The sequence below is a fragment of the Lagenorhynchus albirostris genome, chromosome 4 (genome assembly GCF_949774975.1).
Source record: "Lagenorhynchus albirostris chromosome 4, mLagAlb1.1, whole genome shotgun sequence".
In the NCBI taxonomy this organism is placed as follows: Eukaryota; Metazoa; Chordata; class Mammalia; order Artiodactyla; family Delphinidae; genus Lagenorhynchus; species Lagenorhynchus albirostris.
The window spans coordinates 145179257-145201831 of NC_083098.1; the positions used below are offsets into that span (position 1 = coordinate 145179257).

Below are 22575 nucleotides of genomic sequence, written 5' to 3' on the forward strand. Positions count from 1 at the left end.
CCGTCTGCCCAGAGGGAGCGGGCGCCTCCCCAGTGCCCCGCGTTCTCCGCGCCCCGGGCATGTCTCTGCGGTCCCGTCGCCCGCCCGCCTAAGCCGCCGGCGCGTGTGGCCGCGCTCCCGCCAGCGTTCCCTCCGTCGGCGCCCGGAGCAGCGGCCTCGGTGCGCCCCTGGCCGGTCCCCCGCGCTGCCGCCCGCCGCGGGCCCGTCCGCCATGCAGGCGCGGGCGCTGGTCCTGGCCGCTCTGGTCGCGCTGGCGCTGGCCCGGGAGCCCCTGGCCACGTCGTGCCCCGCGCGCTGCGACGTGTCGCGGTGCCCGAGTCCCCGCTGTCCCGGCGGCTACGTGCCCGACCTCTGCAACTGCTGCCTGGTGTGCGCCGCCGTCGAGGGCGAGCCGTGCGGCCGCGCCGTAGACTCGCCGTGCGGGGAGAGCCTGGAGTGTGTGCGCGGCGTGTGTCGGTGTCGCTGGGCGCACGCCGTGTGCGGCACAGACGGGCACACCTACGCCAACGTGTGCGCGCTGCAGGCGGCCAGCCGCCGCGCGCTGCAGCTCTCCGGGACGCCCGTACGCCAGCTGCAGAAAGGCGCCTGCCCATCGGGTAAGCGCTCTCGGTCGGGCTGCTCCGCTGCCGCTGCGGGGGTGGGGGGTGGAACGAAGCGGGCTCCTGGGGAAACAGGCTCAGAGCCGGGGCGGAGCCTCGTTGTCCACACTCCCCGGGTACAAGTGATGGTTTCCTTGAGAAATCATCCAACCAGCCTTCTGGTTTTCCAGGTGGGGAAACTGAGGCTGGGAGAGGTAAAGTGCTGTCCCCAAGGTCACAGAAGTAGTCAACAGTGAAACCCGGTGCTCTCCTAACCACCCCGAGGGGCCTGGTCTAGCTCTACATCTCTCCAGCCTCTGGCCTCATCACAACTTACCCATGTTGTGTCTCATTTCCCCGGGTCCCCGTCTCCCTGCCTGCCTGGGTGTCGGATGCAAAGCGACCCTTCCTGGCCTTAAATATCCAGTCTTGATATTCGAGAGACACCAACTGAGTGACAGGGGGTGTTTCCTTTCTTGTCTTGCCCTGCGCTTAAAACGCATGTCACCTGAGGGCTGTTTAGGAATGGGGAGCGGGCTTGTGGAGCCTCTGGACTGCTTGGAGCTCCGTGGGGACCGGCCGTCGGGGTAGGAAATTTCTCAGTCCCGTCACACCTTAGAACAGCCTCCCCTAACCTGGACTTGGCCCTGGGTTGCTTCTTGCCACACAGGTTGACCCTGTGGAAGAAAATGCTGGCAAACCCTACTGTGCCCTTATTTGTTTGGGGCACCTCTCAGGAACGCAGGCTCCGGCGTCGGTTCCGCAGGTGCTCTGAGTGCAGCAGCCTGCGCTGGGCCCGGAGTTCACGGCGCTGGAGTTGTCAGGCCGCGGTGTGTGCCCCCAGCCCGCAGCTGCCCACCAGGAGATGCTGACCGCCAGAACAGGCTCTGCCGTGGGGAGCACGGCTGCCTGGAGTGCCGGGAAACCTTCAGGGGTGAGGGGCCTCTAAGCTGAATCCCCGAGGATGGGGACACGTCTTCCAGGTAGCGGGAGGGTTAGGCTTTCGGGGAGGAGAAGACAGCGTGAACCACCACGTGGGGCCATGTGCCTATGGTGAGCCACGTAGCCCGGAGCAGTTGTTGTGCAGGGGAGGCGTGTGTGCGCGCGTGCACGTGTAGGCTTGTGAGAGACACCCGGGGCTGGGCGGCTTGGCTGGGACAGGACCACAAGTGGCCCATAAACGTCGTGTTTTCGGCTTCATCCTGTAGGCCAGGCTTCCCGAGTCATGTCTGGGATTCTGAAAATAAGTGTCCTGCGGCCCCAGAAGCCTGGGAAAGTAAACGCCGGCCCTGCAGTGGGGGTTCGCACTCCGCCTGAGTCCATCAGAGCTTCTGAGAAAACCTACAGCAAGGAAAGAAAAAACCCACCAAACGATAAAACCCAGGGTTTCCCAAGAGAACTTCAACAGAGCCCTTTCCTGGCAGAACACGCGTGACCTCCTGGGACACCGGGGTTCCGGGGAGCCCGGGTTGGGAAGCGTTATGTGGGCTTAGCCATGATTACACGGGAGAGCCATGGAAAGGCTTTAAGAGAAGTGAGGGCGATGAGGTCAGTCTTGTGTTTGGATCGTGCCCAGGAGACCGGGAGCACGGTGCCACTCGATGCCATGGAGATGGGCGTTATCATTTCTTGAGCACCCATCGCACCTTCTGACTTGCGGCTCGGAACCAGCCGCCTGGTGGGTCTGGGAGGCAGAGGGCTTAGGATGGGCCTGGCGCCTGCCCACTGCAGCTCGGTGGTGTCTGTGGTCCCCTTCCCAGTGCCAGCTCTCCCAAGTAGTGGGTGCTGTTAGAATCAGGCTCCAGGGTGCCGGGGATCAGCAGGGAGGTTGGAGGTGCTCTAGGCATTTTGAAACCTTTATTCTTGACTGAGGGAGTCCACGTCTGTGAAGCACGTTCTCTGTGTGTCCCGCTGGCCGTGGGCTGGTAACAAGGCCCCTGTAATGAGGCAGACCCCATCTGTGTCCTGGAGAAACTGACAGTGGGGGAAACAGGAGGGTGAGAAGAGGACAGTAGCTCAGTGGCCACAGACAGACGTCTGTCCAGCACCTGGGCTCAGTAGGTGCTGTGGAATGAAAGGCTGGCCCACGTGGTGGGCGTCCCTCCTTGCATACCTCCAGTGATGATGGGTTCACTACCTATCCGTGGAGCTCTTGTGTACTCCCATGTCTGTGCTAGGCAGATACCACACGGTGTGGGTGAATATCTGTCAATGGGAGAATAAAACCCAGAGAACTGTGTGCAGAGGGTCTGCGGAGAGCAGAGGTGTCCCTTTTCACAGCCTCTCTGCCTACAGCTGCAGACAAATAGGCCTTCAAGCGTGCAGTTAAATCAGAATCTCAAGCCCTGGGCTGTTCACAACGTGGCATTTAATCATCAGCTTTCATCGTTCAGCCCCAGTGCAGGTGCCAACGAGGCTCTCAGCTCTATTTACTTAAGCGCTTTGTTGGCTTTCGATTTTTAATCCTCTTAGCAGCTTCCTGGGGCCTTGTGGGTCTCAGAATTCTGCATTCAGGACTCATCAGGCATCCCCACTCCTCTCACTCCCCCTGCCCAGACAGCAGGGCTGAACTGCAGCATCTGGTAGCTCCTGGGGACTCGTGAAGAGCGAGGCGTCCGGCCAAGAGAAGCTTAAGGCCCGGGGTGCTGTGCAGCTGTGCTTTTCCCTCCAGGGCTTGGCCTGGGAAGCACCCTCGCCCTCCACGCTCACTGAGCTGGTCTGGAGGTGCACTGGGATCCCACAGCACCCCGTCCAGTCTGTCTTCCCAGGCCTCTCCCCTTCCCATGCACCTCCACACGGTGGCCCGAGGGGGCGGGTATGAGACGCACGTCTCCCCAGCCCAAAGCCCTGCTGTGACTCTGGGACCACTGGCTCTGGGACCAAGCAGGACTTCTGATGCAGCCTGCAGGCTCAGTACGTCCTGGCCTCTGCAGCCTGCCCACCATCACCCCCACCAGCTGAGTCCTTGTGAAATCCCTGATCATCTGTGTTGTGAGGGACAGATGACAATGTGTGGAACTCAGGGGAGGGAGAACCCATCGCCGGGATGGGGAAAGACATAGATCAGGGAAGGCTTCCTGGAGGAGGTGGCATCTAAACAGCCATGGAGAGGTTGATGCAAAGAGAGCCTGTGCTGAGGAGGACAGCAGGAAATGCTGAGCAAGCTGGTGCCAGATGGAGGAGCTGTGAGGGTGACCCATCTTTAGGAGGTGAGGGACCCCTGAAGGCTTATGGGTAACAGGTTTACAGAGTGGGTACAGGGGCCCAGCTAGTGCGAGTCTGGTGCCCTGAGGAGGAAGAACTGATGAGGCCTGAGCTAGGGGGACAGCCGAGGGGGACAGGCTCCAGAAGCATTAGTATCTCATGACTGAGGGGGGTAGGGGGTCAGGGTGGGTGGCGGGGCCTCTCCTGGAGCAGCGGGTTCGGAGAGCTGTGGTCAGGTTCTGGCGGGGGACTCTGGCATGGAGGGTGTCTAGTGGGGCACGGGGTTCCGTGACAAGAGCCTGGCTGGTGAGTGGCCCTGTCCGTGTGTTGGCGGCAGTATTGCTCTGTTTGTGTCGTTGAGAAGGGGTGGCCTAGGTTTGGGACAGGGTAGCAGGCTCATCACCTCTCCAGGCTTTGGGGGCCCCGCCATGACCTGTGGGGCCTATGGAGCTCCACCCCCACCCAGCCCAAATCCAGGTCCGTCCTTGCCTTCAAGTCCACATCCGAGGGGACCCAGCAGAGACACCCAGCCTCTCTGGGGATGAACTGCCCTGACTTGGTCACACAGCGAGCACTGTGCTGGGTGAGCTGGAGCAAGGGTGTGGCAGACTCAACCCACTGGCTGCATCCACCTGGCCTGACACGTACGTACCTCTCAGCTGCCGGGAGCTCTGGGGAAATGAGGCCAAGCAGAGATTCACTTGGCCTCCTTGGAAGCCTGGGGTTCATGCAAACTGGATGACGGAGTAGCCAGCGGCTGACCAAGTGAGCCGGTGTGTCCTGCCAGAGGGTCTGAAAGCGGCCTCCTCCTGGGCCTGCTCTGAGGGTGAGAAGCCACCAGCTTTTACCAGGGTCAAGGGCGAGACCTTGTGCTCTGGGCTAAACACGCATCGTGTCTGGGTGTTTTTGTCACGGCCCTTTAGAAGAAAAGACTCATCAAGGTGTAGCGGGCTACCCGAGGTCACCAGGTGGGGAGGGACAGCTGTGCTGAACCCGGGTCCTCCTGCCTGTGCATCTAGTGTCCTGTACCCCGGGCAGACCTCCAGCACCTTGAGGAAGTGGCTTGGTTTTGATAAGGGTGTTGAATAAACAGGTTGGAAAGAGAATAGAATCCCAGACCCCTTGTCCTCAGTGTAGCAAAGATGTGGCCAGGACGTGTGGGTGTGTGCGCATCCCAAACTGAGTGCCCGGTCTGGTGCAGAGGGTAGCAGTGCACAGCCTGCCCAACTGTATTCTCTAGCCCCTCTAGCAAATAATGGACAGAGCCACGACTGAGACCCAGTTCTGTTCCCGGCTGCTCAGGGGTGAGTCCCAGCTCTACCACTTCCCGTGGAGAGACGCTGCAAGTCTAAGCTCTCCACGCCTCAGTTTCTTCATCTGTGAAGTGGGGACAACAGATCCTCCTCACTGGGTCATTGACAATCAACGAGATAATGAATTTCAAGTGCTTTGCACGATGTAAGCGTTAATTAATAGGCGTTAGTGGGAATAAACCTAAATGTTGACAAATGGACGTATCTGACATAAGTGGAGTTTGTGAGAGGAAGGTGGGGCAGTGGAGGACGGGAAGGATCTGGAGGGCAGTGTTTGTGGAGCGGCTGCCACGTGCCAGGCCCTGCCCACGGGGGTTCCACTGGCCTCGTTCAGTACCCACGTCACAGCTGAGGAGCCTAAACCCAGAGGAGTCAGCTGACGGACCAGTCAGGGCAGGGAGGGCTTCCTGTAAGAGGAGAACCAGGGGCTGACCCCACCTTGGCTTCCGTGGCTTGGGCGGCCCTGTGGGCATCCCGGAGTCCTGCCTGGCCTGTGGGGCCCCTTTGACAAAGCACAAACGAGCTGATAGCCGAGCCCTCTCCTCCGCAGGGTTGGCTGCAGCCCCAGTGGGATTCACAGCCAGAAAAGCCAGGCTGGCCCCTAAGCTGAGGACCGGCCAGGGCTGGGCTCTTCTGGGGGTGGGACAGCCAGTCCCCCTGGCTGAGGACCAGCACGGGGAGAGAGCCGTGCCGGGGGTCGGGGGTCTGGGACCTGGCTGCAGGCCTTGGCGGGTCTCCTGACCTCTCGGAGCCTTTTTCCTCACCTGTAAAATGGGTGAAGATTCCTGCCCTGCAGAACTGCTGTGAGAACTCCCCGCTATCATAAGTGCCCAGAACCCCGGCTGGCGTGGCTCACGGAGAGGGAGTTCCGGCTGCAGCCCTCAGCCCTGGGTTCCAGAGACGGGAGTCTGGGGGTCGCGGACAGCAGCATCGCCCCCGGGGAGCTGTAACCGCTGTCTTTGGCTGGGGGGAGACAGTTCACTCGGGGACAGGCATGTTTTCAAGAAAAAGAAAAACACAGGCAGGGAGCCGTCCTGGGAACTAATCAGACCCGGAAGACGGCTCTTGGGGCTTTGAAGCCTGCCCCTTGTGGGTGATGGGTGGGGCCTGGGGTGAGGGTGAGAGGCCGTGAGGGAGCCCCTGGTAATTCCCCTGCTCCCCTGCTGCTCTCCGCTCACCACTGTGGGTCAGGGGCGCCCAGCCCATGGGGACAGTCTTGAAGGACAGGTCTGGGAGGGGTCACCAGGTGCCTTGGGCCCCAGACGAGTGAGCTCGGTCACTGAGCCCACTGAGTCAGGTCAGGCTCCCCAGGGGAGGTGAGTTGGCCTGGGCCTGGCGGTGCTGAGGGAGGGACTGATTACAAAGGTTTGGGGGGACACTCAGAGCACACATGCTTGGGGAACCAGAGCCGAGGGTACCGGGTCGGGGGCGTGTGGCAGTAGCAAGGCTGCAGATGTAAATGGGACCTGGACACAGCCCTGCTGAGAGGTTGCCATCTGGCCTACAGGCTGTAGTCAGTGTTATGGACAGATGGGCGCAGCATGGGACCTTGTGGGCACCTGCGGATGGCCCCTCCTTTCCCAGCTCTTACCTAACTACTGGGTGATGGGGGGGCGGTGTCTTCTGATTGCAGGAGGCAATAGAAGAAGGGGCAGTGACCTCAGAGTTAGAGGAAAGAACTGGGTCTCGGTCCTGGCTCTGCCCGTCGTGTGCTGGACGGGTGATGCACACGGTTGTGCAGGTTGCGCACTGCACAATTCCAAGGGAGGTAGTCACGCTGTGATGTTTGTTAAGAATGGTCCTGGAGTTGTGCAGTACACAACCCGTGCAGCAGGATCAGTGGCCCTGTGGGGTGTCTGGGCCAGTCACTGTCCCACCCTGGGCCTCGATTTCCCCATCCGTGCCATGGCAGTTGTGACTGTCCAGAGCTGACACATCATGGGTCCTCTTTCAGAGTCTGCCGCTGTGCCGGAAGCCCTGACACGCAGACATGTGGGAGGTGGAGCCCCGGGCCCCGCCTGGCTCCCTGCCAGCCCTTCTCCCCGTCCCTTTCCGCCCTGGCTGTGCCCCTTCCTCTTGCGGGAGGGCGCCACCGCTGGACACCTGGCCTTGTTTGCTTTGCTCTGTGTCGAGTCCTTCCTGACTAGAACTTCCAAAGCCTGTGGATTGCAGCTCATTTTTGAAAACAAACAAAAGAAATGCTAACAGCTGAGTCTGGTCAAGACTGACTGTTGACTTCAGAACTTTGGCTCCAGGACAGTGTGAGGGCGGGGATGGGGGTTGTCAAAACCCCCAAATAAACAGCGTCTGCCTCCCAGCCGTGGGGCCCAAGGTTTTCATGTGGAAAGAGGCAGTGGGAACCACGTCTTCCCTTCCCACTGATTCATGGGATGATTCATCTGTGTGTGGGGAAGAGGACCAGGGAGCAGGCCCTGCCCGCCTCCCACCTCCTCCCCACCACCCACCTCGCCAGCTTAAAGAGACAGGGCCTGGCAGGGCCTGTGTCACCCGCCGGCTGACCCAGGAGCTCCGCAGGGGAGCCCCAGGCCGTGGGGTCAGGGCGGGCGCGCGCTCTGAAGTCCATGGGACCTGGGGCTCTAGCTCCAGGCCTGTCTCCACCCTAAACCATCTTTGTCTCTGGCCTGTTTCCTGGGACACGCTGACGCTGCTCTTGTGAGGCTGCTCCCCGCAAAACCTGGTTAACAGGCTGAACAGTGTTCTCTGTGGTGGTGTTTGCAGACCTACTGTGTGCTGGGCCGGATGGGGTCAAGCGGAGCATCCTCGTCCCTGGGTTAGGGTCAGGCCCTCACTCCCGTGCCCCCTCTCAAGGGCTGCCTTGGGGGCTCACGTATGCTGCTTACAGCTGGGCTATCGGGGAATCCGGACATGTGTGTGTCCCGGAGGAGCTGGTGCCTGGGTGGGAGGTGAGCCCAGCCCGGCTTCCCCGGCTTCTTCCTCGGAAGCCCGCCAGTCACCAGGGCCCTGCCGGGGATGCTGGGAAACACAGCCCGGCCTCTCGCTGTCTCACACCCCAGCCCAGCTCACAGCCCGTCCAGGCCTTCCTCTCTCTCTTCTGTTTCCTTCTATAGCTAACTTGCTCACGGGAGGACATTTGGAGAATCCACAAAAGAAAACAAAACCACTCGTGACTTGACCTCTGCCCCCGAATACCCACCGTGAAATAGTCTGATGTGTTTCCCGCCAGCCTTTGGCCTGTGAATACTTTCCAGAGGGTTTTCGTTTTTAAATCACGAAATTGAGGGTCACCTATTTTAAGTGATCTCTGGAGAGGCCACATTGGAAAGAAAAGCATCTGGTGGGAGACCGCCGTGCCGTCCAGATCTGCGGGGGGCCAGGTCGGCTCCTCGGCCGCTTGGGCAGCTCGGGGCGCTCAGCCTGCGGGACCTGCGCTGGGTCAGCCAGGGGCTGGACAGACGCGCCTAGAGCTTTGGAGTCCCTGAGATCTGGGACGGAGTCGCGTGGCAACGCAGCCTCTTCTGATCTGATGTTTTCACCCCTCCTCTGTCTTATTCACACTGGGCCCAGCTTGGAGTCAGCCAAATCCACCCATAGCTGCCCTCGTGCGTGAGGCTGTGTCTTTGCATCTCTGTTCCCCTCCTGGTGTGCTCTTCCAGGCCTGGATTAGGGGTGCCACTGGACTCCCCCATCTCACCCTGGGCCTCCCCTTGTCCCGTCACTGGTGACGCAGTGCTGTGCCTGGCTGGTCACTGTCCTGTCCCCAGCACTGAGCACACACACGGAAGGCACTCAGCATCCCTGTGAGAGTGAGTGTGGTGGGTGAGGCGTTATGCTGGGAGCCCCAAGGAGGGCTGGAAGAAGACTGCCAGGGGGGCTGCCTGGAGGAGGTGAGATTTGAGCTGCATCCAGGACAGGCCGGATCATCGTGGTAGGGAAAACTGGGGAGTGGTCCACGTGGGAATGGTGGATGATGGAGCAGAGACTGGGGGTAAGTGGCCCCCACGGCTTACAGAGCAGGGAGGGGCGACACCTGGCCTCACCCACCTGGGCTTGCCCGTTCCAGCACGGCATGGTGGGCACGAGCCTTGGCCAGAGTAGATCCAGGCCTGGTGCCGAGTCCTCCCCACTGCCTGGGGTCCTCCGGGACCTCGGTGATGTGGGGATTGCCTAGCAGGGGAGCTTCTTGTCAGAGAGCAGAACCTGGAAATCACCAGGGCCCTGCCGGGGATGGAAGGGGCAACAAGGTTGGTGGCTGGCTTCCTTCCCTGTGCCTTTAAGATAGAGCATGAATGCAGGTTCCCAGTGCCCTTGGGATTGGGCAGGCAGAGCTAGGCTCGGGCCCCACCGGCTAGCTGACAGGTAGCTTCTCCTCCAGAGTTTCAGGGACTGTTGGCTATCCACGTGGAAATAAACGTGCCTGACACCCACGTGTGCTGGGAGAGGCAGAGCCGTGGCCCGGCATGGGCCTTGCCCACAAACACAACCTCTGAATCTTAGACACCATCCCTCCACTGGGCTTTGCCTCTGGGAGGAGGGCTCTGGGCACGGTGGTCCCTGGCGGCCGCAGTTTGATGATCAGGGAGCCACGAGGTGGCCGGCAGTGGGCCACGTCTCCCAGCCAGTCTCCAGCCACCCCGGATAGGCGGCCTTTGATTCAGGCTGACCGCAGGGGGCTGGGCCCGCCGTGACCGGCGCCCACAGGCTGGTTGAGAGGCAGACATCACAGGATCCGTGGGGTTGGCCCTGCTCGCCTCCCCGGACTGAGGAGCCCAAGGCAAGCTCTCCTCTGGGCCCCGAGTCCCAGCTCAGGCTTAATTCACAGTCAGGGCCTTGGGGGGCCACAGTGGGGAGGGGAGGGCCCTAAGGAAGGGAGCCCTGCAGCCCCTTTCAGGAGCCTGGTTCTCGAGCTGAGCCTCAGGTTTCCCCACCTTTTGGATGGAGCTGATGACCCCTGCCAGGGCTGCCCCCCTGGACAGCTGGGGAGATGAGTCGGGCTGCGGATGGGGACCGCATTTGTCCACGATGTTTATGCGGCACCTACTGTGGCCTTGCACCCTGCGCCTGTGCTGCACCCAGCCTGCTCCCTCCCGTCCCTTTGGAGAACCAGGAAAACCAGATTTTCTCTAGATCCTGATGCTCAGTCACTTCCCAGAGACCATCAAGAGACACCAGCTGCGAAGCTGGACCTTACGGGCCGAGTCCTCTTTGTTCGCCAACGTCAGGGAGCAGGGTGGGTGGTGGGCTCCCCCCAGCCCCTCCCACCCCTGCCGAGGCAGGGAGCATTACAGTCGGCAAGGCACAGCCTATTCCCACAGCTCCCTGGGGGATGGGGGCGGAGAGGCACCTTTGGTCTCACAGTTCAGGTGAGGTGTCGAGGCCCAGAGAGGGTAAGCGATTTGCCTAAAGCCACACAGCTGGAGCCCAATGGTGCTCAGCCCAGTACTCATTTCAGGCCCTGGGAGCCCTTACAAGCAGGGCTGGGCAGCGTGGGTTCCAGACAGCGCCGGTCTCTGGCGGGGACCTGGGAGACCCCAGCACGTGCCCAAACAGGGAGACCAGAGGGGTGTGGGCCTTGTGCCACCCACACGTCTCGGGCCTGTGGTCCTGGCGAGCAGCAGCTCCACTGCTGACGGCAGCAGAAATCTGAGCCGGCGAATGTTCCAGGGAAGGTCGTGAGCTGCCTGGTGAGCCAGCCTGGGGCCTGGCTAAGTTAGACACAGATCAGGGTCGGGGCCCTGGCGACTCAGACAGCGGCAGCTGACCTGGCCCAGATGGGGGCCACGCCATGGCCAGGAGCGTGCAGCTCAGAAGGGACCACCCAGGGGCTTCTGCTGTAACCTTGTCCAGCCACTGCAGTAGCCCAAGGCCTGGAGGGACAGGCCAGAGCTGGCAAAGGGAAGGGTCGATTTCCTCACGCCAGGACGTTGCTGTATCTGAGAGAAAGGGCAATGGCCCAGGGGGACTAGCCCAGATCCAGCCTGAGTGTCACGTCAGTGCTGTGTGGCCCGGGGCAAGTGTTCTGACCTCTCTGAGCCTCCTGGCCGGCCTGGCGATGTGAGGTGAGGTAGCTCAGCATTAACCATCCTTGGGGCAAGTGAGCCCCCCTTCCCAGATGTCTGGGCCTCACTAAAGCACCTGGTTCTTCCTGCCAGTGCAGGTCTCCACCAGCTGACCAGCGCGCGGTACAAATTCAACTTCATCGCTGACGTGGTGGAGAAGATCGCGCCGGCCGTGGTCCACATAGAACTCTTCCTGAGGTACGTGGAGCCCCTCTCGCCCCTCCAAGGTCTCCCCCACATCTGCTGGGCCCAAAGTAGACTCAGTTCTAGCATTGGGGGGGCAGCAGAAACCAGAGCGGGCGTGGGGTCCGGCGGGCCTCGCTCAGACTGCCGAGCTGCTGGTGCCCTTGCGGGGGATGCCCCCTCCCTGACTCCCTCACCTGAGGAGACAGAGAGCACCTCTCAGGTGACCGGGCTGCGGAACGAGCAGGTGCGAGGTCGGGGGTTGCTCAGGTGTCACAGGGGTACTGCAAACCACTGGCTCCTGTGGAATCCTGGGGTCTAGTCCCAAATTGACTTATACCCCCCAAAAAGAAGACACGAAGAGCATGACTTTTGTCAAATTTAAAGTGTTTCTTCCATCGGGTTTCCTAACCTTTTGGCCAGTAGCAGCCCAGATGAGACACACAGGGTCAGAACCCCACTCCATCCTGTTGGGATCGGAGGCAGCGTGTGCCACGCTGCCCGAGGGGACGGTCACTGAGGCCTCGACCACGACCCCAGGGCCTTGCTTGTCTTCACAGCACTCTCCCCAAGTGGTGGAGGCCGGCCAGTGTCATTATGCCCACCTGAGGCACAGAGGACCAGGTGGCCCTGGGGGTTCCCAGGAGTGGGCAGAATTGCTCGTGCCCTGACTCCTGGCCCCAGCACAGGGCCCCCTGCTCGCCGGCCGTGGGGCTTGAGTAGTGGGAGCCCCTGCCACTGGGCAGGACTGCCCCCCATCTCTGGAGGGCAGGCACCGTGCTCACCGCTGAATGCTCCATGCGGGGTGGGGCGGGGGAGACTAATGGTGTGAGCTCAGCAATGTCGTCAGACGCCTGCTGTGTGCCCATCACCGCGTGGGCTGCCTTTCCTACAGTTCCTATGCTGCTCCAAACAGCCCTGCCATGTGCCCACCTCCTAAAGGAGAGGCAGAGACCAGGCAGCCTGTCCCTTAGCGCTGACAGCCTAGGCACCTTCCCATGAATCCGTAAGGCAGGCTCCCACGTTCCCATTTTCTGGATGTGGAAACAGAGGCCCGGGGAACTGCCTCAGGCTCAGCGCTGCAGAGCTGCCCCAAGTCTCTTGGACCTCAGAGCTGAGCCCATCCCCCTGCGATACGCTGACCCCTCACTGCCCTTTCCACGGGCCCCAGACCCTGAGTCGTGTCATTAAGGAAATGACAACTGAACATGTGAGTGGCACGTCCCTGGCCTTGCAGGTGGCTTGGAGGGGGCAGCGTCTTTCCAGAAAGCCCCAGGCAGCAGACCCCCAAACCAGCAGGGCAGGCGGTGATGCCATTTCCATGTCAGCCTTGGAGGCTGATGTCTGCGTGGTGAGGCCAAGGCGGCCGAGATCCCAGACACCAGAAAATGATGCACCTCTGGCTGTGACCCTGGAGCCGGAGAGGAGGCCCTGGGCTGCCTGGGGCCCTTCTGCAGACACTCGACAAATCCTACACATGGCAGCCCCGCGGGGCTCAGGTGCGGCTGCCACTCAGGGGCCCACATGGAACGAGGCGGGGGCAGAAGCTGGTTGCTGGCGTGAGTGGACAGATGCTCTGGTCACCCTGCAGAGGGGCCAAGGGACCAGGCTGCCTGGTTCAGACCCCTGCTGTGCCCTTTCCCTGCCTGACCCGGGCAGCTGGTTCACGTCACTGGTCCTGTTTCCCCACCTGCGAACTGGAGGCCTGCCCACATTGTAGGGCGGCTGTGAGCGCGAAATGACTTGGTCCGTGGCTCAGAGGGAGCTCTTGGTGACATTAGCTGTCCCTGGTCCTGCTGATGCTGAGGTGGTGTTTCTGCACCTCCTAGAGACCCACTCCCCGGAGACGTCCCTGCCATCCCTGCTCCTTCCCTCCCATTGTCTCTGTCAAGCAGCTTAGGCACCGATGAGCTGCCCCACGCAGTCCCTGCGCTGGGGTCTCAGAGGCGACTGACCCCCCTCCCGGGGGAGGTCCCGAGCTGTGTCGGGCGTCCTGGGAGCTGAGGTTGCTACTCAGAGTGCTCCAGCCGCGGCGGGGTGCTGTCCCCCACCAGAGGATGCTGACTCGGGCCCCATGTCAGCTGCATCACCTGTTCCATCCCATCTCACGGAGGCAGATGCTAAGGCCGGTGTCCCTGCCCTGCCACGTCCAGGGCTCCCCCTGTAGGCACGTGGCGTGGAATTCACGGAACGGAGCCTCGCCAGCTCTGCTCCTCGCGCCAGCTGGGGCCTCAGGGTAGGCAGCAGTGGGGAGGCGCCCGAGAGAGGTGGGAGCACGCTCCCCGCAGTGTTTAGACCCTCTCTCTGCGCAGCCAGAGATCTGGGACACTGACATTCCCTGGGGACCTGCTGTGTGACAGTCCACAGAGGCCCGGTGCACAGCCTGCATCTTCCCTGTGCCAGGAGCAGCCCTGCTTGTTGACCAACTGCCTGCAGGCCCCCGGCTCAGTGGAGCCAGTGTTGTTAGCCCATTTCCTAGATGGGGAGACTGAGGCTCAGAGGGGCCGGCCTCCTGCCCACAGTCAGGCAGGTGTACGTGGGGGCTGGACTTGAGGTTAGAATCATGGTCTGTCTGGCTCCAGGGCAGGAAGCGCCTGGTGTGTCGTCACGGCTCTGACGTTCACGGGCCTCCTGACTCATCCTCGCGGATGGCGCGTCACAGATCGTGGGCCCCTCTTGGTGGCCGTGAAACGGGTCTGGACTTTATGACCTGGCCGAGGCCACAGCCAGGAGGTGGCACAGCTGGGATTCGACCCTGGGCCTGGTGGATGCCAGGCCCAGGCACTGGCTCTGCTCCTTCCCCCCCGGCCCACCGCTGCGGCCGACCCCCGCCCCAGTCCTGAACGCCCGCCGCTCGCCTCCCTGCAGACCAGGCACTGGCTCTGCTCCTTTCCCCCCCGGCCCACCGCTGCGGCCGACCCCCGCCCCAGTCCTGAGCGCCTGCCGCTCACCTCCCTGCAGACATCCTCTGTTCGGCCGCAACGTGCCCCTGTCCAGCGGCTCAGGCTTCATCATGTCAGAGGCTGGTTTGATCGTCACCAACGCCCACGTGGTGTCCAGCACCAACACCGTCTCGGGCCGGCAGCAGCTCAAGGTGCAGCTGCAGACCGGTGACACCTACGAGGCCACCATCAAAGACATCGACAAGAAGTCGGACATCGCCACCATCAAGATCCACCCCAAGGTGAGTGGGCGGCGGGGGAGGGGGGCCCTTCCTGGGCGGCGGGGGAGGGGGGCCCTTCCTGGACGGCGGGGGAGGGGGGCCCTTCCTGGGCGGCGGGGGAGGGGAGCCCTTCCTGGACCCCAGGGCTCTGAGACGCGCTGGCCCAGCCCTCCCGTCGGACGCTCGGAGGAACTGAGACCCCCGGGGACCGGCGATGTGTCCCCAGTCTTGGGTCTAGTCAGACTAGAACCCGGGCGTCCAGACATCGCCCTGCGCTTCCCCTGAGCCGCCCGTGCAGGGCAGAGCTGGCTCTGTGCCGCCCGTAGCCACTCCCACACGGAGGGTCTCCGAGGCCCAGGACACTTCCGTTGTCCCTCCCGGGCCCATTCCTGGGGATGCCACTGTCCCCATGGGGGTGACAGAGGCCAGTGGGGAGCACTTGGGATACTTGTCCCCCTCCATCCCCCCACTTCCACATCGGCACCCCAGCTGAGCAGGCAGACCCACCCCGGGGCCACAGTGCTCCTCAGTGACTCCCACTGGCCATTTCTGGGAGGCCAGCCTGTGTACAGCCCCCAATCCCCACCATAGCCCTTGGCGGGAGGGGAGCCAGTGTCCGGCTATTTCAGAGGGGAAACTGAGGCCTGGGGAGTCAGGTGATTGCCCGAGGTCAGTCTAACCAAGGGGCCCACTCAGCTAAGTCCTAGACTCCCTCCAGCGAGTTTCTTGTCGTCCAGCGCTGTGGTCACGACTCTGTGGGCCACTGCGGGCTCACCGACGGTGACCTGTGCCCTACCTACGCCGTGAGGCCCCTGACGGGCGGCCCGTCTGGGCTGGCGAGTCCAGCTTGCCTGAGTCTGAACCTGGTTTCTGCTCTCTCTGAATAAAGCTGCCAGCACTTGAGATGATCGGTCTTTTGCACGGAGGTGTCCTCTTACCCGATCACGGGAGAGGAGGTTTAGCGGCTCCACGCCACTATCCTAACGGAGACCCTTGCCCACTTTTGAGCCCTTTCCCAGTAGTTACTGAGTCTGGGAACACCACGTCCATTTCAAAGATGAGAAAGCTGGGGCTGGGGGAGGAGGGATGTGCGCAAGGGCAGAGGCTGGCGCGCTGCTGTGAAGCACCAGGCAGTGACTGATTTAGTCTTCACGGGCCCCGTGGTCTCTGTAGCAACTGCTCTGCACCGGACTGGGAAAATAGCCACAGGCCAGCGGGCTGGGCTGTGGTCCAAGAAAAGATTATTTACAGAAGAGGCTGCTGGATTGGGCTGGATTTGCCCAAGGGCCACAGTTTGCGACCCCTGCCCAAGGACCCCTGTGGGGAGAGGTAGAGCTGGATGAGACCGGAGGTCTGGCTGTCTCTGGGTCTCTCCCCTTCCAGGCACTGCAATCCCAGGGGGGGCAGGGGCGCACCCCAGCGGCCACCTGGGGCCAAAGATGCCAGCAGAGTCAGTAAGACCCAGGTGCCCCGGTGCCCAGAGATGCCCAGCGCCTGCAGCGGTTCTCATGACGGCAGGTCTGCCTCTTAGCCTCCGAGCCCTGCACGTGGCATCACACCAAGCTCTGGGGAAAGCTGCCGACCCGCGTTGTCCCTCTGGGTCCTCACCCCGACTGCAGCGCCCCGTTCCTCCACCTGGGACCCTTCGTGGCACTCACTGAGGCTTCGCCGTCCAGCAGCACAGAAGGTGGCGCGTTGAGACCCCACGTCTCCCACGTGGGCACAGCCGCTTGGGGTCACCTTAACCCGCCCGGAGGTCCCCTCGCTCCGTTTACAGGCGCTTACCTTTCCACCTTTGTCGAGAGCTGCTATGAAAAACGGGAAAATTCTTACTTGACGTGGTGGCACTGCATAAAAAGGGGAGACTCCTGACATGGGAGCAGGGAGCAGAGGCCAGATGGAACCTACAGTGCCGAGGGTCCACGGTGCGGGAGCCTGCCCCCCGACTTCCAGAGTTAGCCGAGGGCCCTGGGATCTGAGCGCGGCCATCTCCGGGGCTTCTCTTCCTTTTTCCATTGTGTAGTTTAGAAGCTTTACTCCCCTGCACAATCAGCACATGGATTTCATGTTATTTAGTTCACCTGGAAGTTTGCTTCCTGCAGTTGCCTTTGTCACTGACGCACCATTGGTGGGGAAACTCCAGCACCCTGTAGAGAAGACTTTTATCTGGAAATAAGGACAGACCCCCAGGAAGCTGCAGAAGTGGTGCTGAGGGGTCCCACGTGCCGCCCCTCCCCCCGGGGTGACGTCTGACATGAGGGGTGCAGCATCAAAACCAGGAAACCCTCCAAGCTCACGGGCATCTCCTCCTCTGAGCTTGCCCCCTGCAGCTTCCAGAACATGGAGACAAATAAGGCACGGCCCCTCTCAGAGCTCCCAGTCTAGCTGCAGAGTCAGACAGACAGACAGACAGAGAGGCCCCGCTGGCTCCAGGAGAAAACAGGAGAGGAGAGTGCGGGTGTCCTCGGCGTGCAGAGGCAGGACGGGGCTGCAGAGCGTGGTTAAGCCGCTTTATCTGTCTGGCCTCAGCTTCCCTGTGTGTCTGTATTGGGAGGTCAGGTTGAGCTGCATCGGATTCCAAAACCAGTGTCGCGGGTCCCCACTGGGCTCCAGGGCTCGCGCAGACCCCATTCCACACGTCAGTGTGTGCATTTTCTGGGCGCTGCTGTCCATGGCTTTTGTCGGATTTTCAGAGGGATCTGGGACCATTGAACCACTGGGCTCAGTGACCCTGGAGGCCGTACCCCACTCGACCCTCTGTGCAGTCTCCCTATGACAGACCCCTGAGGCCCGCCCTAGGGAGACCTGTGGTTACTGGGGGGCTGAGCCCCTGCTCCGTGAACGCCAGCCCTGGGTCTCGTGGCCACCACGGGGCAGCCAGACTTTCCTTGGTCTGCAGCCCTGACTGATGGCTCTGTCCAGCTGCTCCAGGGACCACCCTGCCGGGGGCCTGGACGTGATCTGGCTCTGGTCCCACCAAAGGCCGACAGCTGAGCCCCCCCTCCCCGTGTCCTTCCCCCCTCCCCCCAGAAAAAGCTCCCGGCGCTGTTGCTGGGCCACTCGGCAGACCTGCGGCCCGGCGAGTTTGTGGTGGCCATTGGTAGCCCCTTCGCCCTGCAGAACACCGTGACCACGGGCATCGTCAGCACGGCCCAGCGGGACGGCCGGGAGCTGGGCCTCCGGGACTCAGACATGGACTACATCCAGACGGATGCCATCATCAACGTGAGCGTCCACCATAGCCACGGGGCCCTGTCCCAGAGCCCTCTCCATCCCCGGACGCACCCACGGGCTCTGGAGCTCTGACTCCCTGTGACTTCTACCCATGGGTGCCAGGCTGGCCCTGGGAGTTAGAGGCTGCTGCCCTGGCCCGGGACAGCCCTTCAGGGATATAGAGGCGTAGCCAAGGCCCCTGGAATACCTTTGCCCAAATACACAGCCCGGCCAACATTGATTATTACTATTATTGTTATTATTACTATCATGTTGGATGGCAGCTTTTGCATTCACAAAGCACTTTGACGCCCGGCACCTGCCTCTCTGGCTTTGCCGTGGTTCAGACCCTCTTCTGGAAGCGTTAGTCTTTGAGAGACTCCTCGAGGCTGGCGGGGTGAGAAATGGTGCCCCATCCTGCGTCCGCCAGCTGCTGCTCCCCCTGTGGATGTGAGGCTGCAGGGAGCCCATGAGGTCTGTGCAGACAGCCCTGGGCAGGTCAGACCCTGCTGATCAGACGGCCGTGCACTTGGCCTGTGTGGGCCTCAGTTTTCTTATCTGTGAAATGGGAGACAGTGATGAGGCCTTTCGTCGTTGTCCGGGGATGACATTCGAGTACGTGTTTCTGTGCTGGTTGGAACGGTAGTTGGAAGAAAAAGCTTCAGGAGCCCTCGGGGTCGGGGGGCTCGGGGCTCAGCTCATGTCGAATTGCTTCCCCCGCAGTACGGGAACTCCGGGGGACCGCTGGTGAACCTGGTAAGTGTCCCCTAGGGCAGGGGCCTCGGGTTCTCGGGGGCTCTGCTCACATGGCGGGTGGGGCACAGCCTCGAGGCAGGCGTGGGACCCAGAACACGGCCAACAGCCTGGAGGCCCAGGAGGAGGGTGTGACCCCGAGCATGTGCTGCCCCGTACCCCCAGGGGAGCTGGTGCTGTCAGAGGAGTGAGGGACACCCCCAGAACAGCAGCCCAGGCCGGGGCTGTGTGCCTGTGGTGGACCTGGGGCAGGGGACACAGGTTGGGGACGAGTCACCCCCTCTGGGTCCCCCTGTTGTTGTGTTGACAGGAGACGAGATGGGCGTGCCACGCACCTCGGCACCCAGGCTCCCTGGGTTTGGTCCCTGCGTCTGGGCCGTGTAAGGATAGACCAGGCCAGCTGAGGTCCAGCCCTCTCCAAGACACAGATGCCTGTTCCCCCAGTGCCAGATCCCAGGGGACGCCTTAGCCTTGCCATTCAGGCAGTACTCGGGAGGGGACCCATCCAAGGACGGGGTCAGGCAGGGACACACCCAAGCACGGTGTGAGGAGTAGGGAGGGCTCCAGAGGGACACCGGGCCGGGGGACCTGGCAGCGGACATGGGATCCGGGAGGGCTTCCTGGAGGCGGGAGCATCTCGTCTGGGCTGTGGAGATGGAGGGTTTGGGTGGATGGGGACGTGCAGGAGAAAGATATTCCAGGGCGAGGGCAGAGCACGGGCACGGGGTGGAGGCGTACAGGCAGGTGTCGCTGCTGGACCAACAGGTGGGAAACAGTGCAAGGAGGCTGGTGCGCCACGTCCTGACGCGGAGGGTGCGTCTCCCCGCGCCCTGACAAGCCCTAGGCTCTTCCAGCAGTGCTGAGGCCATAGCGCTGGTGTTCAGGAAAGCTCATGTGGGAGGACCTTAGGCCAGAGTTCAGGAGGCCACGCCCTGTGGTCCAGGCGGAGGGGGATGGGCATACAGGGCCCATGAGAGACTCTCCGTCCCTGGATCCTCTCCTGGCCTGGTCCTCCCACCTCACGGCTCCTAGGGAACAGGTGGGGATGGGCACTTGGGGGACCAGGCAGGCGAAGTATGCCTTTGTCCAAAGCTCTGCGGCAGGCCCCAGAGGGGACCCCTGGTGACCAGGCCAGGCCGTGGCCTGGGTGTCGTGTGCAGACGTCACCCCCGAGGTGAACAGGAGAGCCAGGGCAGGGGTGCCTGCCGGGCTGAGGGAGGGGCTAGGTCCAGGAGAGAGGCCTCAGGCTGCAGATCCGGCCAAGCTACGCCAGCCTCGTGGCGGGCAGGGCAGGGCAGGGTGGGCGCCCAGCTCCAAAGGGACAGAAAGGAGGGGGGATGCTGGGGCGGCCCTGGGCCCCCTTGCCCCCCCCGCTTCTAGAAGGCGGGGTTGGGGGGTCCCACAGTCCTCACCACGTCCCTCTTGGCCTCAGCCCCTTGGAATGCTGCCTGGGGGTGTCCTCGGTCAGTGGGCTCTGCTTCTCAGGGGCAGACTGCAAGCCTCCCCGGCCGACACTCTCCAGCGATGGGGGCGGGGTCAGCTCTGGAGGCAAATGGCGGGAGAGGTGGGGGTCCCTGACCCAGGTGTGAACCCCAGAGCACCTTTTCGGAGCTTCTCAGGGAGGGTGCTGATGGCCAGGATCCCCTCTGGGAGCCGAGCCGCGGACACGCTGCTCTGCCGCTGAGGGCAGAGGTCGCCTGGGCTCCCCGAGTGACCACCCTCTCTGATCACCTGCCCAGGACGGCGAGGTCATTGGCATCAACACGCTCAAGGTTGCGGCCGGCATCTCCTTCGCCATCCCCTCAGACCGCATCACGCGCTTCCTCACGGAGTTCCAGGACAAGCACGGCAAAGGTACGCAGCCCCCACGTGGAGGCAGGGAGGCTGTCCCAGGGCTGAGCCCACAGCCTCCCGCCGGGCCAGGAGATCCTGTGGCGCTGTGTGCCCACGCTCACTCCTGACCCCCTCCTGATGTCCCGGGACCCCCGCCCCGGGATACCTCAGCCTCTTTCAGGACTTCCACTTCATGGCCGCGTTCACCCCTACCCCTCCAGACTGGCCCCTCTGGCTGGGGAGCATCAACCTCACCTCCCACCTCCAGGGGTTTGGCACCTGGGCTTCGCTCGTCTGGGCTGCTCTGTAGTTGTCAGAACCCAGTGCTTCCTTCCTTCCATCAACTCACCCACCCACCCACCCATCCCTTCACCCACCAACACACCCATCCCTTCACCCACCAACACACCCATCCATTCACCCACCAACACACCCATTCCTTCACCCACCAACACACCCATCCATTCACCCACCAACACACCCATCCCTTCACCCACCAACACACCCATCCCTTCACCCACCAACACACCCATCCATTCACCCACCAACACACCCATCCCTTCACCCACCAACACACCCATCCCTTCACCCACCCACCCCCCATCCAACCATCCATTCTTCTACCCACCCACCCATCCGTGCACCCACTCATACATCCATTCATCCATCTATCCTTCCTTTCTTCCTTCCTTTTCCTTCTTTCTTTCCTTCCATCCCTCCTTCCTTCTGTTCACCCATCCACCTATTCACCCTTCCTTCCTTCCACCCATCACCTGCCCATCCACGAGTCCTCCCTCTTTCAGCCCTCTGGCCATGCAGACTGCCGAGCAGCGTAGCCTCTACTCCGGGGGAGCAGAGCCCGAGGTCCTGATCCTTGGACATTACCCTCTTCTCATCCTCCATCTCCTCCCCCCATCCACACGGGCACGTCCCGCCCACCCTGCCTGCTCCCAGATGGCCACGAGCATCCATCTGGGAGAGGCCTTGACAAGGCCAGGTGACTGTCCCCTGTCCCTAGTAAGGACAGGCCAGCCGCTTTCCCAAAGTCGGTGGTCACAGCCACTCTCCAGAGGAGGGCCACGTTTCTGATCTCAGGACCTTTCCTGGCGGCCTCCACCTTCCCACCATTCTCTTCACCTTAGCAACTTCTCCTTCCGCCCAATTTGTCTCCCATGACCCCTTGTGGCCAGCGCCCAGACCTGACTCAGCCCTACTGCTCACACCTTCATGTTGCTCCCTGTCTCCTCCCAGCCCCTTCGCCAGCAGTCCACTGAGGGCACGGGGATTTCTTCATGCTTGCCCCATCCTGCACGCCCCCACCAGCCAAGTGTACAGACTCCAGTACAGCCCAGGCCAGGGCTAAGAGGACTGGTCCCATGAAGAACCACAGTTGAGGACCCCGTTTGGTTCATCCGTGTCCCTTATGTGAAGACAGCCTGAAGCCAGGGCACAGCCAGTCTTCCTTAAAGAAGCTGAAGGCTTCTGTTGGCCAGGGGATCATCTCACCTCTTGAGCCCTTTTCTCCTTGGCTGCTAGGAAGCTCAGAACTTGATCCAGGGCTGCACCTTCGTACCACACTTGGTTTTTTTCTCTAATAACCAAGTTTTCCAGTTTAATTTTCCTCTGCTCCAGGGGTGCCTTGGACTTTGGCCACCTTCCTGGAAATCAGTGGGGCTGTACTTGGCACAGATTGAGCTGTGAGGTGACTGATTTGTTGGAAGTGGGGTGATAACATCCTCTTCTTTTTTCTCTCTTCCTCTGTTGTTGTACAGGGACTGTCCCCATCCTTTGTTGTACGGGGACTGTCCCCATCAGCACTGACCTCACCCCAGGCCCCAGGGAACACTCATCCCCTGTCCCCAGAGCTGACACCTCCCTGAGGACATGTGGACTAGTGAAAGAGCCCAACAAGTTTTAGCTGATTGACTGAATTTATAATTTTAAAGCCTTCTGAAATTGACTGATGTTCACTTTTAGGTATTTTTTTTTAAATAAAAATACCAAATCATCCAAACCCAGTTAATCTAAATTTCTTTAAGACTGACATCTTTTTATTACAGTGAGGGAATGTTAGTTAAGGTGCACTTCTTGTTTCCATCTAGGGGTTGGGGGGCAGAGGCCTCTGGGGGACTTTCAAGGTAAGAGTGGCCCCAGGAGTGTCTGGGGGTTCAGCCAGCCTTAGGACTAACGTGTACCCACAGCGGGCGATTGAGTTAGTGGGCTGGGCCATCCTAGGTGTGTCCGCCCGGAAGGTACGCAGATAGTACACAAACTTACGCCCAGGACTGAGGGGCAGA

At 61.7% G+C, this 22575-nt stretch overlaps 1 protein-coding gene across 3 annotated transcripts in view; it reads left to right on the forward strand.

Annotated features, from left to right (window-relative positions):
* The first annotated feature begins 211 nt into the window (after positions 1–211).
* The window catches only part of HTRA3 (HtrA serine peptidase 3), a 30293-nt gene continuing 7929 nt past the window's right edge, over positions 212–22575 (forward strand). The window contains exons 1-7 of one of the 3 annotated variants that reach the window (XM_060148781.1): positions 212–596; positions 11232–11331; positions 14278–14500; positions 17510–17704; positions 18416–18448; positions 20185–20299; positions 22051–22287. In XM_060148781.1, coding sequence (XP_060004764.1) covers positions 212–596; positions 11232–11331; positions 14278–14500; positions 17510–17704; positions 18416–18448; positions 20185–20299; positions 22051–22196 — 1197 coding nt within the window. In that variant the 3' untranslated portion in view covers positions 22197–22287. Of the gene's footprint in view, positions 597–11231; positions 11332–14277; positions 14501–17509; positions 17705–18415; positions 18449–20184; positions 20300–21529; positions 22288–22575 lie in introns of those variants that run through there. The other 2 variants (XM_060148783.1, XM_060148780.1) reach the window with 2 other exon arrangements.